This window comes from Ophidiomyces ophidiicola (assembly GCF_022830035.1).
Source record: "Ophidiomyces ophidiicola strain CBS 122913 chromosome Unknown scaffold_1, whole genome shotgun sequence".
NCBI classification, from domain to species: Eukaryota; Fungi; Ascomycota; class Eurotiomycetes; order Onygenales; family Onygenaceae; genus Ophidiomyces; species Ophidiomyces ophidiicola.
Genome location: NW_026054641.1, coordinates 1,310,250 through 1,327,503, shown reverse-complemented (window position 1 = coordinate 1,327,503; position 17,254 = coordinate 1,310,250). Strand labels below are relative to the sequence as shown.

The 17,254-nt window shown below is 47.4% G+C and overlaps 7 protein-coding genes across 7 annotated transcripts; 3 read left to right on the top strand and 4 right to left on the bottom strand.

The window, feature by feature from the left end:
• Positions 1-1,611: 1,611 nt before the first annotated feature.
• On the bottom strand, positions 1,612-2,630 carry LOZ57_000463 (uncharacterized protein; the record flags this gene model as incomplete). Its single annotated transcript, XM_049249564.1, has 3 exons — positions 1,612-2,135; positions 2,202-2,288; positions 2,342-2,630. The coding sequence occupies 3 exons, from the start codon at positions 2,628-2,630 to the stop codon at positions 1,612-1,614; spliced, it is 900 nt and encodes a 299-aa protein (XP_049111758.1).
• Positions 2,631-5,890: 3,260 nt separating this feature from the next.
• LOZ57_000462 (uncharacterized protein) lies at positions 5,891-6,298 on the top strand (the record flags this gene model as incomplete). Its single annotated transcript, XM_049249563.1, has 1 exon — positions 5,891-6,298. One exon carries the CDS (start codon positions 5,891-5,893, stop codon positions 6,296-6,298), a length of 408 nt encoding a protein of 135 aa, XP_049111757.1.
• Positions 6,299-6,624: 326 nt separating this feature from the next.
• On the bottom strand, positions 6,625-7,941 carry RFC4 (replication factor C subunit 4; the record flags this gene model as incomplete). The annotated part of the gene is made up of 5 exons (XM_049249562.1): positions 6,625-6,850; positions 6,927-7,349; positions 7,410-7,509; positions 7,573-7,793; positions 7,853-7,941. 5 exons carry the CDS (start codon positions 7,939-7,941, stop codon positions 6,625-6,627), a joined length of 1,059 nt encoding a protein of 352 aa, XP_049111756.1.
• A 663-nt stretch (positions 7,942-8,604) lies between these two features.
• On the bottom strand, positions 8,605-9,799 carry TOM40 (translocase of outer mitochondrial membrane; the record flags this gene model as incomplete). The annotated part of the gene is made up of 3 exons (XM_049249561.1): positions 8,605-8,712; positions 8,772-9,419; positions 9,488-9,799. The coding sequence occupies 3 exons, from the start codon at positions 9,797-9,799 to the stop codon at positions 8,605-8,607; spliced, it is 1,068 nt and encodes a 355-aa protein (XP_049111755.1).
• Positions 9,800-10,511: 712 nt separating this feature from the next.
• LOZ57_000459 (uncharacterized protein) lies at positions 10,512-12,794 on the top strand (the record flags this gene model as incomplete). Its single annotated transcript, XM_049249560.1, has 11 exons — positions 10,512-10,525; positions 10,638-10,826; positions 10,878-10,913; positions 10,967-11,068; positions 11,162-11,369; positions 11,420-11,500; positions 11,556-11,663; positions 11,715-11,834; positions 11,888-12,262; positions 12,319-12,495; positions 12,555-12,794. 11 exons carry the CDS (start codon positions 10,512-10,514, stop codon positions 12,792-12,794), a joined length of 1,650 nt encoding a protein of 549 aa, XP_049111754.1.
• An 826-nt stretch (positions 12,795-13,620) lies between these two features.
• Positions 13,621-16,095, top strand: ELP2 (Elongator subunit elp2; the record flags this gene model as incomplete). Its single annotated transcript, XM_049249559.1, has 2 exons — positions 13,621-13,749; positions 13,807-16,095. 2 exons carry the CDS (start codon positions 13,621-13,623, stop codon positions 16,093-16,095), a joined length of 2,418 nt encoding a protein of 805 aa, XP_049111753.1.
• A 180-nt stretch (positions 16,096-16,275) lies between these two features.
• Positions 16,276-17,140, bottom strand: CAF16 (CCR4-NOT regulatory complex component; the record flags this gene model as incomplete). The annotated part of the gene is made up of 2 exons (XM_049249558.1): positions 16,276-16,958; positions 17,011-17,140. 2 exons carry the CDS (start codon positions 17,138-17,140, stop codon positions 16,276-16,278), a joined length of 813 nt encoding a protein of 270 aa, XP_049111752.1.
• Positions 17,141-17,254: the final 114 nt, after the last annotated feature.

Sequence of the window (17,254 nt, the reverse complement as noted above, 5' to 3'; positions counted from 1 at the left end):
CGCCAGTTTTGAAGTTTGAGCCTAAAGCCGAACATGGAACAAGGGCTGGACAAAGGCCGAACCAGACGTCAGCCGAGCACAGCCCCCCATGCCGTCATCCACAACACGGCGTCAAAAGTTTCTGCTGCCACACTGGATGCGAAGCTGAGCGCTGGCTGCCGTCTCGTGGTGCCTCTTCCAAGCCGATTGTGCAGCCTGTCCGGCCACTCACGCGCCCCGGCCACCCACCGGTCCAGCGGCTGTGCACGGGCGGTCCAATCACGCCGCCAATATGCGGCTTGGCGCTTACCTAACCGCTGACGCGACTGTGGCGCGAGGCTGGAGTGGGAAGGTCACGTGAAGCGGCTGGGCGGAGGTCTGCCACAGTTAGGTTTCAGGCCACCATCAGTCAAACCACGGCTGTGAGGCAGTGGCACACCAGTCTGCGTGTTTAAGGTCAATATGCTTAATCTACCTATCCGTAGTCTTTCGGAAGATGCGCTTCCTCCTCACGCAAGGTGGCCCCTAAATGACGGGCATTGGCCGTGCTTCTACCGCAAGACCTCTTGCTCCCAAACTGTCGCATGTACTCCGTACCATACGCAACTGATCAAGTCTAGTTCCCACTGTAAAAAGTCTAAGGGTACTGACTTCTTGACCAAGACTATCATTTTAGCTTGCCAGTGGCCACTCCCTAGCTGCTCATTCGCCACATTATGGGCAACGCCACCCCAAGATTTCGAAGTCTATGGAGTAAATCCTTCTAGAAGCCGATATCAGGATTCTAGCACGGATGGTGGAGCCGAATACCGGCGGAGTACTGCTGGACAACGATATGCTCTACGCAGTTCCTCGACCGAAGGCCATTTCTCATCTGAAAATGATGTAACTAGGTGTTTGATCTACAGAACTACAGGCCCGGACCGCTTAGTTCTCCGTACACCCTATTGTACGGAGTGATCGGTATACGGAGTACGGAGGAGGCAAAAAGAGTTTATATAGACAAAAGTCTGCACGGGGTAGGACTGGCCCTTTGAACGCAGGGTGGAGAGCAGGAGTCGATCTACATAAATACACCCACCGGCTTTCGCCGTGAGTTTGCTGTGTATTACTCCGCTTGTCGCGCGGTTTGAAGACGAGAGAAGTCAGGATATCATGACCTTTCAAAACAACCACTACTTGACTTCCGGTCCATGTCAAGAGTTGGACTTGTTTGTCCAGCACGGATGCATGCTTAGGCCAGATTGTTCTACAGGCCCATTATAATTCCAGTTGAAACAACTACCTCTCATTCCCTATCTAGGGTTGCGGAAGACATCGCTTTTTGAATCTGGTGTTTACGTGAAAATAGCGCACTTTCCACCCCTGCGCTGAAACAAAAGAAGCCGACCAAGGGCCGGTGAGCCTCGGGAATGAAATAATAATGCCATGTATCATACCACATATGTAACCCCACGCCGCTATGGCAATTGTAATGAGTTTGGAAAGAGAAATGCAAATAGAGGAGGATCGTCAAGAATAAAGGCGATATTTCGGGTTTTCCTATTATTATCCCAGTCCGCTTTTTGGGAATGCCAACCGTGACGCCAATCACACCCTCCTTCGCCCCCAAAAAATAAGAAAAACAATGCATTATTTACCGGTCGCTGCCGCTGAGGTTTGTTCCGTCGAGGCATTCTCGTATCGAACTTCAAATTCGGTTCTCTGTAGTATTTCCTCTCTCGAATCAGTATCATTCCATTTATTAGCGCCTGGCTCCGCGGAGACAACAACGGTGTTTAATTCGTTTTTGGGAATCTGCACTGAGCGTTCGAACCGATGTCGTGAGCGTAGAGCTAGATCGCCTTCACTCAAGCCCGATTTGGATTTGGAGTGAATGTAGGAGTCGCCATTATATGCGGAAGGCCGTTTGCGAAGTGTGAACAGAGACTTGAAGGACGCAAAGCACGATGCCATCACTGCCACAGTTCCCTCCATTGCACTCCAAAAAAGTAGCCAGGATGGCGGCGGGTGCTTTGAATGGTTATCGTTGACAACTATGCGAACAATCGACATGGTAATGACCATGAAACCGAGCATGAACAGACCAACAAGGCCAACTTTTTGTGGCGCCGGAAGATAAGAGTTGAGAATGAATGCGACCGGAAGAGCCATGACTAGATACCGGATTAATTTCAAATGTCGCACGGGATTGGCATTGGTTGGTCATTGTCTGTACATACTCATAAGATCCGTGAGGATATCTGTAGCCGCAGTGAATCGTACGGCAACAAGGCCTCGGTGAATCGCGGCTGGGTTTGTACACGCAACTATAAACCGGAGTCAATAATGGTCCTGCCATGCATCATTTCAAATCCCTTACAAGCCTTCAAGTCTGAGCAAGCGATGACTGGCACAATGGCGGTGATCACCGCTATCAAGGCCGTTATAGAAGTAACAGCCCACCATAATTTGCGGAATGAAGGGAGATTTCGAAAAAGTCTCCATAGCAAAGCAAGCAAACTTGCTTTCACAAAATAAAGACAGCCAACAAAAAACATATTGCTCGCGAACATCAATACAACCAAGTATGTTATCTGATCGAAGAAATCTGGCGGTCTCGAGGCTCCCGCATATGTACGAAGCAGTAGATAGATTGACGGAGCGACCATCGTAAGTAATGTATTATGTGCCACCAAGCAGACATAGGCAATTGCCACGAATATGTCGTCCCAGAATAGTCGTCGGTGGAGCCATAATCGAATCGCATAACGGAAAATCAAAAGCATTGTCGCGACGGCGAAAAACACCCAGACGGTAATCTAGAATATCATTCAAAATGAATAATCCGCGAGGCGCACCGGAGTCGGAATTGCATACTAGTAAAGCATCGCGAGGGATATTGTTCGCGCGGACCGGCTTATCCTCTGCCCCCATCGTGGTTTTGTTATCATCAAATATGAAAATAAAAGAACGCCTTCAAATCCGAAGCATAACCCCTCCAAAAATCAGAAAGGCTCGAAGTAGTGATGTTAATTAGTAGGATTCCATGTCAAAGGTTGCTAATCCTCTCGATGTCGTTCCTTAGTAAAACTTTTGAATGTCATGCACGGAGTGGTGTACGACGCTTGCCGAGCACGAAAAGATTTATCCCGCGGGCGCCGTCCTGGAGATCGAGTCAGCTCGTTATATGTATGTAATGATCCCCGTCAATGAATCCACATTACTGTTTCCTCTATCAAGAAACAAGCGTAGATACGGAGTACAATTGATCTTTTACTCCAAAAACCCGGCCTACCGGCCAGGACTTAAAAGGGTGCCGGGGCCAAAGCGCCACCTCGAACCAGGGTCGAAGAATCTGATTGGTCATACAGGTAAATCTGGGGCACAGGCCGTCAAGGCTAGAGATTAATACTTGTACCCTAGCGTTGCTTGCATGGAGTAACTAACAGGCATGTCGAGACGGGTAGAGCAACACCTAGGCAAGCGAAGTTCTGGAGGCGACTAAACGCCGACAAGGTGGTCGAATAGAAAACTAGTTACTTAGTACTCCGTAGTGTTTGGCGATCGCAAGAATTCGCCTGCGACGACGTGTGAGAGTGTGCAATGGGCCGGTCTGGCTGATGTCCAAAATTTCCAGCGCCACAGCCGGTGAAAGGGAGTTTTATTAGGCCAAGCCGGACCTGACGGCTCGCAAGAAGAACAGCAACGTTGGCGGGCCAGCAAAAAGCCCAGGATCATCAGCCGCCACTGGTGGGCAGCTCTTACAACTTGAATATTTTAACGACGGCGCCTTTTGCTGCGACGAAAAGCCACGCCGCCGCGACAACTAGCGCACCGCCAACAACAAGCCGTGATTCGTGTCCTTCCGCCCTCGCACCGAGCCGTCAGACTAGAGAGATGTCTGTATGTTTCAGCCAGGTCTCCCTGCATATAAACCTGCAGAAGTCGATAGTGGGCCGAAGGTTTGCAGGGCCTGGCAGAGCCAGGCCAGGCCATCGCTACCCTGAAGTGTAATATCATGGAGCGCGCCGAATGCCGTGTTCACTCCGTTATAGCCACTGAAACGGAAGATTCCACATAAATTTTGGCTCTGTGGGCTTGAACGTTGTCCCGCATATTCAAGCCTAAGGTTTCTAGCGAACACTTTCCTGCTCCGTACTCCGTATAGAGTGCACATGCATTGCATCCATAATCTGTACAGAGTGGTACAGAATTCATGTGCGGCCTGGGAACAAGAGAGCGGCACGAAGAAGTTTTGGCGCAATAATACACTCCCCGTCTCAACGCTGGTTCGATGCCGGGCCGAGCCTCCACGAACCGAAGAATCTCAGGATCTAGGAAGCCCCTGACCAGATCGCCATTTTTAGTGGCTGCTATCGATCCCAACTCAAATGGCAGCTATTCGAGTCGCGAGGTGCATTGACGCTCGCATGGAACATCGCCAAAACAGCATTCCCGTGTATAATTATTTGCTTTTGCAGGCCAGGGGGAAGGACGAAGGAGATATGGAGTAGGACTGGTGACGCCGAGTTTGCCAAAATGGATGTCGTGGAGAGTCGAAATATAGCGTAGTTAACTACTCCGTACGGAGTAGTCAGTTCAGTAACTACCACTTGCCTGCCCCTTAGCTAGTTAGCTACTAATGGGCGGCAATTCCGGCTTGGTCTTGGGACAGGCCTGATCCAATGTATCGACAATGGGTTGTGATCAAGACTTGACCCAATATGCCTCCCTAGTAAGTTTTATTCGAAACGGCCAGGCGTGCTCCATTCCTCGGATGCTAGGAAAAAGGCGGCGCCATTTGTTGCCTGATGTCTCATTGCGATGATAGCCGCGCGTTATTTGGACGGCTGGGCTCCTCCTACCCATCAATTATCAAGGTACAGAGTAGTCACAAGCTTTTCTCGACATTTTATTCTGATCAGTTTTGCCTACCCTCCAATTCCTCTTCTATATCCGCTTGCTGCGAGAGTATTCCTTCACCCACTCCAAGAAGCTGCTGCAGCACTCCATGAACTAGGACATCTTTCCGCGGAGCTCGGTCTTTGAATACCCCTATGTGGAGGCTGCAAAGCCCTTGTGCTCCACTCCGAAAGGTAGTAAAACTCACGGCATGTAATAAAAGGTCTCCCAGGCGTTGTTGAAGCCAGGTCGCAGCCTCGACCAATTGCTTCAGATCAAATTGAACCCTGTGTCAGCATCTCATCCCAAGATTGCTGATGCGTGGGTAAGTTAAAGACCCTGCGATGATTCAAAACACCATTCGCTGCAAATGCAGACGGGCAGAGCTCCCGCTTTGAATGCCACGCCCTGCAGAGGTAAGTAGGTGACGTCTCCCACAGTCGGGCCCAGCTTTCACTACTGCTTCGGCATTCCCAACCTCTGGAGGCATGGTGTCCGTCTCCCCGCCCATTGGCGGACGAAGAATCAGGTGGCGCGGGAATTTTTCGATGGAATTCTGGAAGAGCGAGCCGCCTACCTTCCAAGGCTGACGACTGCGCATGTGTTAGTATCATTGTTCTTTTCTCAACGGAGCATGGAGTAGTATAGAAAACCACGGGAATCGACGGAGACCAAACCTCGGGCTGGCCACCGAGTGAGGGGTGGTTATGTATGTACTGAGTATTTATACGAGTCAATTGCGTTTATGCTGTTGTCATCGTCACCACTAGAGGTCAGCCAGCGTTGCCACACCATCGTGTCCACGGTTCTGGTTCGCTTTTGTCGATAATTACTATACCAAATGTTCATTTCACGTCACTAAACTTCCATTGGAAGCTGGACTCTGGATATGATGAATAAGACAACCACCTGGGTTCGATTGATTTGCCTCAAAAACCTGACAGGCCCTAAACAGACCAGATCTCTGAACAGACTGGATATATTTTGATGTGAAACTGGTCAGATTTAGTATCAAGTTATATTGATCATGACTCCTGAGCAATGGATCAAACGCTACGCTCATGCATGGGAAACCAGCAGTACGTATGAAATCAGTTGTCTCTTCTCCCCCGACGCTTCATATCGCTCCTTCATCTTCCGCGAGCCCCATGTCGGCCGTGAAGCTATCCAGCTCTATTGGGACGAGACCGCAGGCCGCCAGAAAGAGGTAAAAGTTAGAATGGGGAACCCCATCGTCTCCGGGAGCGGGCCGAGTGGCTCCAGTCGGGTGGCAGTGGAATGGTGGACTACAATGGTGGACCCGGAGAAGGGACCCGTTTCCTTGCCAGGCGTTTTACTACTGAAATTCACCGAGGAAGGGATGTGCAGGGACCTCTGGGAATACTGGGAGGTCAAAAAAGGAATGGAAGAACCACCAGTGGGCTGGGGCAAATGAAACGAACAGTGAGACATCAGTTCTTGGTGGCTTATGGCACTATACCTTCAGGCCCTTTTATTAGCAAACCCTGAATAGCGCGCATCTATGACAGTGTAGTGCCCTAACAAGCCGAAGAAACGCCCTGGAAAAACCAGTCCCACTCCCAGCCGCCTTTCTGGACTTAAACATCAGTGCGCCCTCTTCGTATTTGCTGTAACTGGATTTGCCAAGGGCAGATATCCTGGCGTTCTGTCTGCTTTCAGAGCTTCCAGCCGAATGATATGAACCCTATGGCTGGTTGTATAAATAAATTCTGAATTTTCAAAATATTAGGTTTCTGTCTTTCATCCTTTCGATGGCTTGAAAAGTTCTGGCTTCATGTTGATCTTGGATAATTTCGCTACACAACCGCTGAGCTGTACAAAAGTCTGTAGGCCCTCTAGGATGCGCATGTGTGCAAAGCCAATTTCTTTTATAAACTCAAGCTTCGAGTGCTCTGAAAGGGTCGGAATTGTTTTAGTAACGCGCAGCATAGTTGAAATAATGTCATGCGATGAATACCCCAGCTCCCTGCGAAGAAACAATTTTAGTTACAGCCAAACTTTTGCATATCTTTAAGGCAGAAAAAATCGAGGAACAAACGTACCATAATTCTGATAGTGCGTCCAATGCAGCATCAATTTTGCCCTCATAACAAGCTTTAATCATAGCCTGGACTTTGACGGGATGCGGACTATCGACCACCCTGAAAACATTGTCACCACTTACAAATCCAAAACCAGCCCAGGTGCTTTGTAAATTGTTTATTGCTTGGCGCATATCTCCTTCAGCACTAAATACAAGGGCTTCAATTCCATTGTCGGAGTGTTTTACACTTTCTGCCTCACATATTTGCATGAGTCTCTGGACGACTTGCGCGTCCGTTAGCCGAGAATAGCGTAATATGGCGCAACGGGATTGAAGTGGCTCTATAATTTTGTTCGATTGGTTGCATGCAAAGGCAAATCTGGTAGTCGCAGAGTATATCTCCATAGTGCGTCGCAGGGCTTGTTGTGCCCCAGATGTCATACTATCCACGTTCGGTCAGAACCGCGTTTAGAAGGAGTAAAAAGATAGGAAAAGGCCACACCTATCCGCCTCATCCAGAATTACCAGCTTATGCCTTCCAGGAGGGAGAGTCACCTTCTTTTGAGCAAATCCCTTGATTCGGTTTCTAACAACGTCAATACCTAACTAAGACTGTCAACAGTCGTCCAATTTTGTCAAGATAACAACTCCTTTGCAAAGGATACCTCGTTCATCACTAGCATTGAGCTCCAATACGGCCTCCTTGTAAGTATCCCCTAGCATTTGTCTTGCCAAGCATAAAATGGACGTTGTCTTTCCGATTCCCGGCATTCCAGAAATAATAACATGAGGCATATTGCCATCTCGGGCGATTATCTTAAGTCTCTCGATAGTCTCTGTATTTCCAACGACATCGTCAAGCAAAATCGGTCTATATTTCTCTACCCTATATACATTGGTCGGGTCAATGGCGGGGCTTGGATTGGGGAGAAGCTCGATACTTACCATGGTAGCTCATAGTCTGAAGGTGTACCCGCAGTATTGACGCGCTGCGCGTTTTTGGCGACAGCGTGAGAAGATTCCGCCTGTACCATTTTCAAAATACGCTTAAGCCTATATAGCTTGACTTCAAATGATGCGACTTTCGCTGAGGACGCGGCGTGATAAACGCGTCTCGGCACGTGATTTTCAAAGCCCTTATCGATAGCTAACCTATCAGATTCCTCAAGACTTTGCGAAGTATGGGGAAACGAAAATAGGTTTGGACAATTTCAGCGAAGAGACTGGGTTCTTATGAAAAAGTGCGAATACTAGTCCATTTTGCTGTCATCATCCAAGCTATTTTTACAAACCGCTCCTCTAAATCAAATCACCTTCACCCTTGAGACCCCTCAAGAGTGTGCATTGAGTAGCCCATTGGCATCAAGTCCATAGCTGTCCTATACCCATCAGTTCGGCCGAATTAAACGAAATGGTGCTTCGGTATGCAAAAAAAAAGTGAAAAAGAAATACAGACAAATGTGGACCATGATACGGAGGTCGTCTATACAAGGAGATTTCCTGCTGCGCCAGTTATAACCGCCTCGCACAAATACACAAGGAGAAAGGTAAAAATGAGATGCTGTGGAGTATGTATCAGGATATCGTTATTAAAAGCACCGAATGGAATGACGGGTCCGGTAGATAGGTATCAAAAGGCTTCTGGCTGGTTTCACTCGGGCTCATGCTGACTGCGTCATGATATGCCAATATTGCCATTAGAACGGTGGGGTTGCGGTGTTTCCTAGCTCGCCGCTTTCTTGCTGCTCCATCAACTCTTCTGTCGCCATTTCGAACGAGACGGCGAGGCCGATTTTGGCTTGTTGCTATTTACCAGAGACTTAGAATAGAACCACAAGGTACGGTTTTCTAGGCAGTAACTTACCTTAACCTGGTCGATCTCTCCTGCAAAGGTTAAAGAAATCGGCATGGCAACTCTCTTCTCAAGAAGACAGCCTATCTTGCCGGAGCTATCAAGCTGAGCTCGGAATGTGGATGCCCTGAATTCATACTTTGCACCTACAGTCGCATTTCCTTCTCTCTTGAGGCTACCGCCCATCATAGGATTGCCACTTGGTGAGAATTGTAGGTTTAAATCAACACCCGCCTCTACTTTGTCGGATAGCTTCCTCCAATAAGACGCATTGACTGCTCCTTGAGCCTGTAGTTGAGCACTTGCAATCCAGTCCTGGCCTTTGTATCTGGCGCAGTACGAAATTGCGGTTTCAGGACGGGCACTGAGCCCTGCCCGCTGCCACATCGCCTCCAAACCCAAAGCCAAGCCTGGGGTTATAGACTGCAAATAGCTTCCAATGTATATTCCTGTAGGGCTTCCGTCAAGGAACGACGGATTGAATGTCTTGAGAGACGCGGAGAAATCTGAGCCGGTATAATCATTGTCGATTTGTAAAAGACCCTGGGAAGCTCCGTGGGCTATCTGGGCGTTAACCTTCGTGACCAAGGCGGAATTCCAGCGATAATTGCAGACAGCGTTAAGAGCTCCGTCGCTACCAATATTACCTTGCATGAGAACCTAGCAATAAGTTAGGCTATGCTGATCGTACTTCCATTAACCAAGATTCAACAGAATTAGCAACTTACGTCGGGTGTTCCAAACATTGTCGAAAACGCGTAAGGCGGCAGATTGCCTTGTGAGCCCATTGCAAATGCATGCGAAATTCGAAACAGTGGGGAGACACCAAAGACTTTGGTTAAATCTGCACGTAGGCCGGTGAACATGAAAGCGGAGAGCAAAACATCTTTCTGCACTTCACGGCCAACATTCTCCACTGTTCCAGGGTTTGTTAACCCAAGTGTTTTCCTGCGTTCCGAAAATGCATCGTAGGCGTCTCTGAGAAAGGAAGCCACCGCATTGTCAGTGACGAGGCCGAGGGAAGAGCTGAAGTCCGCCATGGTGGTGAATGTCCAGATCGAATTGAAGGAGAAAAAGGCCGCTGAAGAGGGGGAGTTGGCTTTCTTGCTGTGCTAGAAGCCCTGTATCAATGGCCACAAGCGACTCCCAGCTTCTGGCGCTTGAACGTTAACCACTGCTGTGGAATGGGCAAGGAGTGGGTGACCAGCAACAATGCAGCTTTCACATCTGCAGAAAAAGCAGGTCGCTATCACCGGAGCTGGGTTTTCTCCGGCCGCGGCTTACGAAAGCACGAATGCCAAGGCAGTTCATACGACCGGCCGCTAACCCCGTTTTGGCCCTACCTGTCGCTGCTCTCGTGCCTAGTAACCGTCTCTGATGTCCCCACTTGGGTATTCTGCTATGATCTGGTGCATTGTTCAGCTAAAGCGCGATTGCTTTGCTGTCCCTTATCGATTCTGCCTGATATTTGCAGATATTGTGTGTGGCCCCCAATGCAGCCGGTGATGCCCAAAACCCTCACTACCTGAGGACAACATTATCCCCTACCCGCCTTGCATTGACAAGGGGTTCGCGCAAAGCGCCAACTATTGTGATTATCGCCCTGGAACCCTTGTTTGCGTACTGCCTCTTGTAAACATAGCTTAGTCGTGTTCACGCTGCTATATATATGCCTTCATTAATCCTGCCTCCTTGACGAATCCCCCTCTTTATTTCCCTTTAGCTTGTGCCTGAAGCATTAGTTAGTTCATAATGGATGCCCATTTGTGAGTATAAATCATCTGCACTATCCTTATTTGGTTCCTTAAAGGGGTTTATGATGGCTGTAGATATTTCTAGGATGCTTGGACTTCCATGAATACTTCTAACCACTACTAGAAATCCGGATGTTGTTGCGAGTTCGCCTCGTTTTCGCCGCAAGTCTAGCACCTTTGTGGATGCTATACACGATCTCCCTGATAAGCCAGAAATTGCTCCAGCACAACTGTACAGCACAGAGTCTGGCCGTCTATTTCACTCGGGGCGAATCGTGATTATCACTGTTGGCTTACCAGCAAGAGGCAAAACGTTAGTACTTCAATTTTCTGTATCCTTCGTTTGACTAAAGGCGAGGTCTAGTCATATTTCTGTAGCTATTGCTCGATACCTACGTTGGTATGTTCGTCCTTAATATTACCTTCACCATCCATTCTCATTCTTTGATAAAGGCTTGGGGTCAAAACCCGTATTTTTCACCTCGGGGATTATCGGCGCGCTACCGTGGGCCCAGGACAAGATTTGCCTGAAGATTATTTCTTCGTAAAGGGTAAGTATGCTTGTTATTTTTGATGTTGTCTTGAGGCCATTAGTGCCTTAAAAAATACCCGCTTCTTGTCGACAACAGTATACTTTGCTTCTACTAGTATTGAAGTCCATCTTATGCTTACAGCTCCCTTTCTAGCCTCCGCATCATCTGTTCTTCTCAGACAGAAAATTGTAAAAAAATGCAGGGATGACATATATCATTTCTTGAGTGACGAAAACGGCCAAGTTGCCATATACGATGCCGTCAATCCGATTGCAGCTGGCCGAAGATCGTTAGCGAAGGAGTTTGGCAAATATGGCATGGAGGTAAGGCAAACCAAACGCTATGATATGAATCCCCTTACTAATATTTTTAGACTCTTTTTCTTGAGTCGTGGTGTGACGATGAAAAAATCATAGAAGAAAACGTGCAAAGAGTCAAGATCTCATCGCCTGATGTGAGTTGAATCCGGCTTCTTAACATTAGACTGAAGCTGATGTTGTGAATTATAGTATAAAGGATGGGACCCCAAGGACGCAGTAAAGGATTACTTGTCAAGGATTTCAGCGCGCATACCACAATTCCAAACTATGGAAGAAAAAGATTTAAATTACATAAAGGTTTGGGTCTGTAGTATGCTTTTTTGAGCTGAACTAATCAGAATATGATAGATGATCAACGCTGGTGACAAGATGATGATCAACAATTGCAGCTTCGGGTACCTCCATCACCGGATTATTTTCTATCTGTTGAATCTACATATTCAAAACAGACGCACATATTTTGCACGGGTATGTTAACACTTCTCTGCTCTTGGTAGCTTTTCCTAAATTCTCTTATTTAGGCTGGGACATCTCTGGAAGCAGACTCATATAAGGCAGATGCTTCACTTTCTCCTCAAGGTGAAGATTATGCTCGCAAAATGACGCAGCGACTTCTTGAGCATCGTGAAGATGAACGGCAGACGGCCATTGAACAAGGAGACTTGGAGGGACAGATGCGGCCTCTAATTGTTTGGACTTCTACCAGACGCAGAACAATTGAAACGGCGCAGATTTTACACAGAAAAGGGTTTAAAACGCGGCATAGATCCCAGTTAAGTCAGCTTAACCCTGGTGTCTGTGAAAAGATGTCGGAACGTCGAATTCGAGAGGAATTCCCCGATGAGGTAATCCAGCATGACTTGGACCCCTACCATCATCGTTATCCCAGGGCAGAGGTGAGTTCGGAGTTTTAAATTCTATTATTAGCTGCCACTGAACAAGTTATCCATAGTCGTACCATGACCTCGCCGTTCGCCTTGAGCCCATCATCCTCGAGCTAGAACGTGAGAGAAACGACCTCCTCATCATCGCACACGAGAGTGTTTTACGCGTGTTGTACGGATACCTGATGGCTTGTAACGCTGCTGATATCCCTTTCTTGTCTTTCCCTCGTGATGAAATCATTGAGGTAATTCCCTATTTTTAACTTCCCTTAATGCAATATGACTGATGGTATTTTACTTATAGATTATACCCGCAAGCTACAGTAATGAAGCTAAAAGGATACATGTGCCGGATCTCCCTCCAGAGATAATTCCCGGGTCACCCGAAGACATCAAAATACCAGTACCACCAAGTGGCTCCGTCTCCCCAATAACCGACGGTTCCGCTGGTACTTTGACAAGGGGAGGGACTCCACAAAGTGGCCTAAGAACACCTCGAAACCCTGAGCGGATCTCACAACTTCATGTTGAGGATGTTGTGTAAATATTCGTCTGAACGCCGTGTTTTCGACTTTCGTCAATTCGAAAACTGTATCACGATCTCCACTAAAGATTTGTTTTCAATACAGTTCTCCAGAGCTACCCTCCATGTAGCGTTGATACAAATAGGATGTTATCTCCAGACTGTATCTGGTATTCTTCTTCGCCTTCTAGTTCCCAGTCTGCATCGTTTATGAGCACAAGTATTCCTGGGCGTCTGTTGGTTTTTAGAAGTCAGTAGTCATTCCAAGATTTTATTAGGTGAATCAAGGTATGCAGATAGTATTACACAGAGTCGTCCAGAACAAAGAGTTCTTTCCTACTATCTTTCATAACATTTTCGCAAAGGTGCTGTATCAGAAAAGCAATGTTTGACGGATCGCCATTTGGGTTCGTCGACGGTAGGGTAATCGTATGTTTACGGCAATTTGAAAATAACATTTCTAATCCTCCGCTGAAGCGCTTTACATTAGTTTTTTTCAACGTACAAGTGGCTAAATTCAAGAATACGAACGTGAATTCTACCGTTATAGCCAAAGAGGGTTGAACGTCAATATTCTCCATCGCATGAGATCCCATTACACTCGAATTAAGCCACCCTTTCCAATAAGGGAGTTTTTGAGTTGTCTTTTATTTCTTGATCGCTCGGAAGTCGCCAAAAAGTGATTCTGCGGGGAAGAAAGTCTCTTATCGATAAGGTCGGTATCTCTTGGCGCTACAATAATCTCCTCCAATGTCATTCTTGTCAACGCCCATCCTCACTACCATTACACTTTATATGTTATAATATCCCAATTAATTCTTTGATTGGCTCCCTCTAATTTTTATTCATGGTGTCTTTTAATACCCAGTATATCAGCGTCGGGGGCAATAGGCACCCCGCCGCAGCTGATTGGGACCAGCTGTCAGGCCTTGTCGCGTATGGAGCCCATGATAATGTCGCGCTTTGGGATCCTGCTGTATAATTTCATGGCATTTTCCGAGAATTTAAATTCACATGCTTATTCAGCCTCTAGGATCCATATCATCGTGGAGTGCATGCGCTTCTAGTAGGCCATACCGACAAAGTGAATGCCATCCGCTTTTGTACGCCATTGAACGGCGACTCCAAAACGCCATTGCTCATTTCGGGCTCAACTGATCGAAATATAAAGATATGGAGGCCCGATACCAATTTCCGCACCTTTACACTAGCTACCACACTCCAGGGCCACGAAAACTCTATAAATTGCATTGCTTGCGCGAGAGGGTCTGATATTTTTGTGTCCGGTGCTGCGGATGGGACAATAAAGACCTGGGCTATTGATACAAAGGGTTTAGAGACGGTCTCAGCTAGTCTACTGGATACTATCACCCTCAAACCCCATTACTTCCCTCTTGCATTGGCATTAAGGAAGCTAGATGGGGGACAGCTTGTGCTTGCTGTAGGTGGAACAAGAAGCATTGTACAGATCTTTGTCGCACAGAATTCATCAAAGTTTGAACTGAAAGCTACATTGACTGGACATGAGGGTTGGATAAGGGCTCTTGCTTTTACTGATGTTAACCTTCCTGGAAGCGAAGATTTTCTCCTTGCCTCTGCTAGCCAGGACAAGTACATTCGTCTATGGAGAGTCCATCCAGGTAACACAGCTAGCTCAGTATCTACAAGTGCTGAAGGCCCGATACTAGGAGCTGTGGACCATACTTTATCGAATAAGGCACACTCTTTTGAAGTCGCTGGAACGAAGTACTCCATCACCTTTGAAGCCTTACTCTTTGGCCATGAAGATTGGATATATTCAATCGCATGGAATCCGAATTCCCAAAGGCCTCAGTTAATGTCCTCATCAGCTGACAATTCTTTGGTAATATGGGAGTGTGACGCTGTGTCAGGTGTTTGGTTTTCAGGCTCAAGAATGGGAGAAATCAGCGTCCAGAAAGGATCTACCACGGCAACCGGCAGCGCTGGGGGTTTTTGGATTGGGCTTTGGTCCCCGGATGGGAATAGGGTCATATGCCTGGGACGTACTGGAAGTTGGAGATCCTGGGAGTATAAAAGCGACGCGGACGCATGGGCTCAGGTTTTGGGTATTACAGGGCATGTGAAATCAGTTAACGATGTTGTCTGGGAACCAAGTGGAGGGTACTTGTTGTCAACAAGTGGCGATCAGACAACAAGACTGCATGCACCTTGGCAACATAACAGCCATAGCTCCTGGCATGAATTCTCGAGACCTCAAATTCATGGATATGATCTAAATTGTCTAGCATCTCTTGGGCCTCGGAGGTTTGTGTCTGGCGCAGATGAAAAGCTCCTGAGAGTTTTTAGCGAGACAAAGTCAATAGCACTGCTGCTGGAACAGCTGTCTGGCTTCAAGCAAGCATCGCAAGATGAAATGGCCGAAGCCGCAAATATACCAGTTCTAGGGCTCTCAAACAAGGCTGTGGATGAATCAGATATGAACAGTGAGAATGAAAATGAAACAAACGGAATGGAGGGCGAGGCGCCTCGACCAGTTATCCAGCTCGATCTCCATCGGCCTCCTCTGGAAGATCACTTAGCCAGGCATACACTCTGGCCCGAACACGAGAAGCTCTACGGCCATGGTTACGAAATCTCAGCTGTTGCCGCAAGCAACGACCGGCTCCTTATAGCAACTGCATGCAAAGCTAGCTCAATAGACCACGCCGTGATTCGCTTATACAACGCTGAAACATGGCGTGAAATTCGCCCACCACTTACCGCTCACTCATTAACAATTACTTCTCTTCAATTTTCTAGCGACGATCAATTCCTTCTAAGCGTTGGGCGTGATCGTCAATGGGCGATATTTAAACGGGATGTGTCCGATAAAATGGCGTACAAACTCTGGACTTCGAACCTCAAGGCGCATTCACGGATGATACTTAGTGCAAATTGGGCGCCGCATCCAACAGGGGTTTTTGCAACTGCCGGGAGAGATAGATCAGTGAAAATATGGGCTCGCGAAGAAACCACTTTCGTTTGCAAGTGCACTATTGCCATTCCTCATCCCGTCACGGCAATCGATTTCCTACCGAAAATTGTGGAGGGTCGGTTATGTCTGGCTATTGGAGATGATACTGGGAGAGTAATGCTGCATGAAATTTCCTCCGATAGTTTCACACCTGGAAAGAGCGCAGAAATACCAAAGTCTGAGAGCCCGTCGAGGGCAATCACACGACTATCATGGCGGCCGATTTCTATAGCGAATGAAGACTCCAAAACAGACTTATACCAGATAGCTGTTGCTAGCGAAGATTCTTCCGTCCGTGTATATGATGTTTGGGGTTTTCCACGATAGTACGGTAGTGTATTTCTTTGATTTCAAAAACAAAAAGAAGACTAGATCGTCTATAAAAAGCCGAATCTTCTGTGCGTTGAAGCCTTAATCTAAAGTTATAGGATTCGCCTCACCGTTAAGGGTAGAGGTGACCTTGTTTAGACTCATAAGGCAGTGAATGCCTCGTCATATGCTCTCCGGTCAAATCTCCATGTTATAACCCGGGTCTGGTTGACTCTCGCTTGGTCGTCCCGGCCGTGGGCCTCTTTCCTTTAAATCTTGCTTTAGCCACTCCATGACGATTTCCCCTAGTCGACTATTCTCCGATACGTTTTTGTTTCCGGCGTGGAACTTCTCGAATGCTCCGGAGTCTCTAACTTTGCCCATGTGCATGTGGACTAGATGCGTGGGCCATTGGGCAAGGTTATCCAAAATATGGGTCGCGTATACGATCGTACATGGTCGAGTCTCTGTCTCTCTTTTCAGAAACTCCAGAAAATTTGCTCGGCTTAGTAGATCTAGGTCCACTGTAATCTCATCCAGAAGAAGTAGATTCCATGGCCGTAATAAACCCATAGCTAGCTGAACACGACGCCTTTCGCCGTCTGAGACGGCATGCATATGCCATGATAGATCTATGTCAAGCATCTCAACCAATTCATCTCGTCGCTCTGGGTAGTGGTCTCCTCCGACTGATGCGAGAAGAGTAGGAACGTCGATATCTGTCCGCACAATAGGGTTCAAAACCCATTCAACACCAAGATATGTTACCCCTTCGAGACCATCCTTGAAAGGATCGACACCGCCAATCAGTACGGTACCGGACGGAGCGAGGCGTTTACCGGATAGAAGTCGGAGAAGTGTGCTTTTGCCAGCACCATTCGCTATTTGAGGGGTAAGCAAATGCAGGTAGCATAGATAATGCACTTGCCTGACCTCCAATTAGCAGTGTACGGCTTCCCAAAGGAAGATCGAGATTAATACTCGTCAGTCCTAGCGTGCCATCAGGGAATTTATAGTTGAGGTTGGTGATGTGGATAGAAGAGTCGGGAACGGCTGACGCCATCGCACTAAGACCGCTAATGCCAGATTCTTTTGTAATGGGAGGCGTGATATCTTTCAACAATTTTTATTTATCAGGTTAAAAGCGAGCTGTTTCTCGTTAAATGAAGGGTTACAG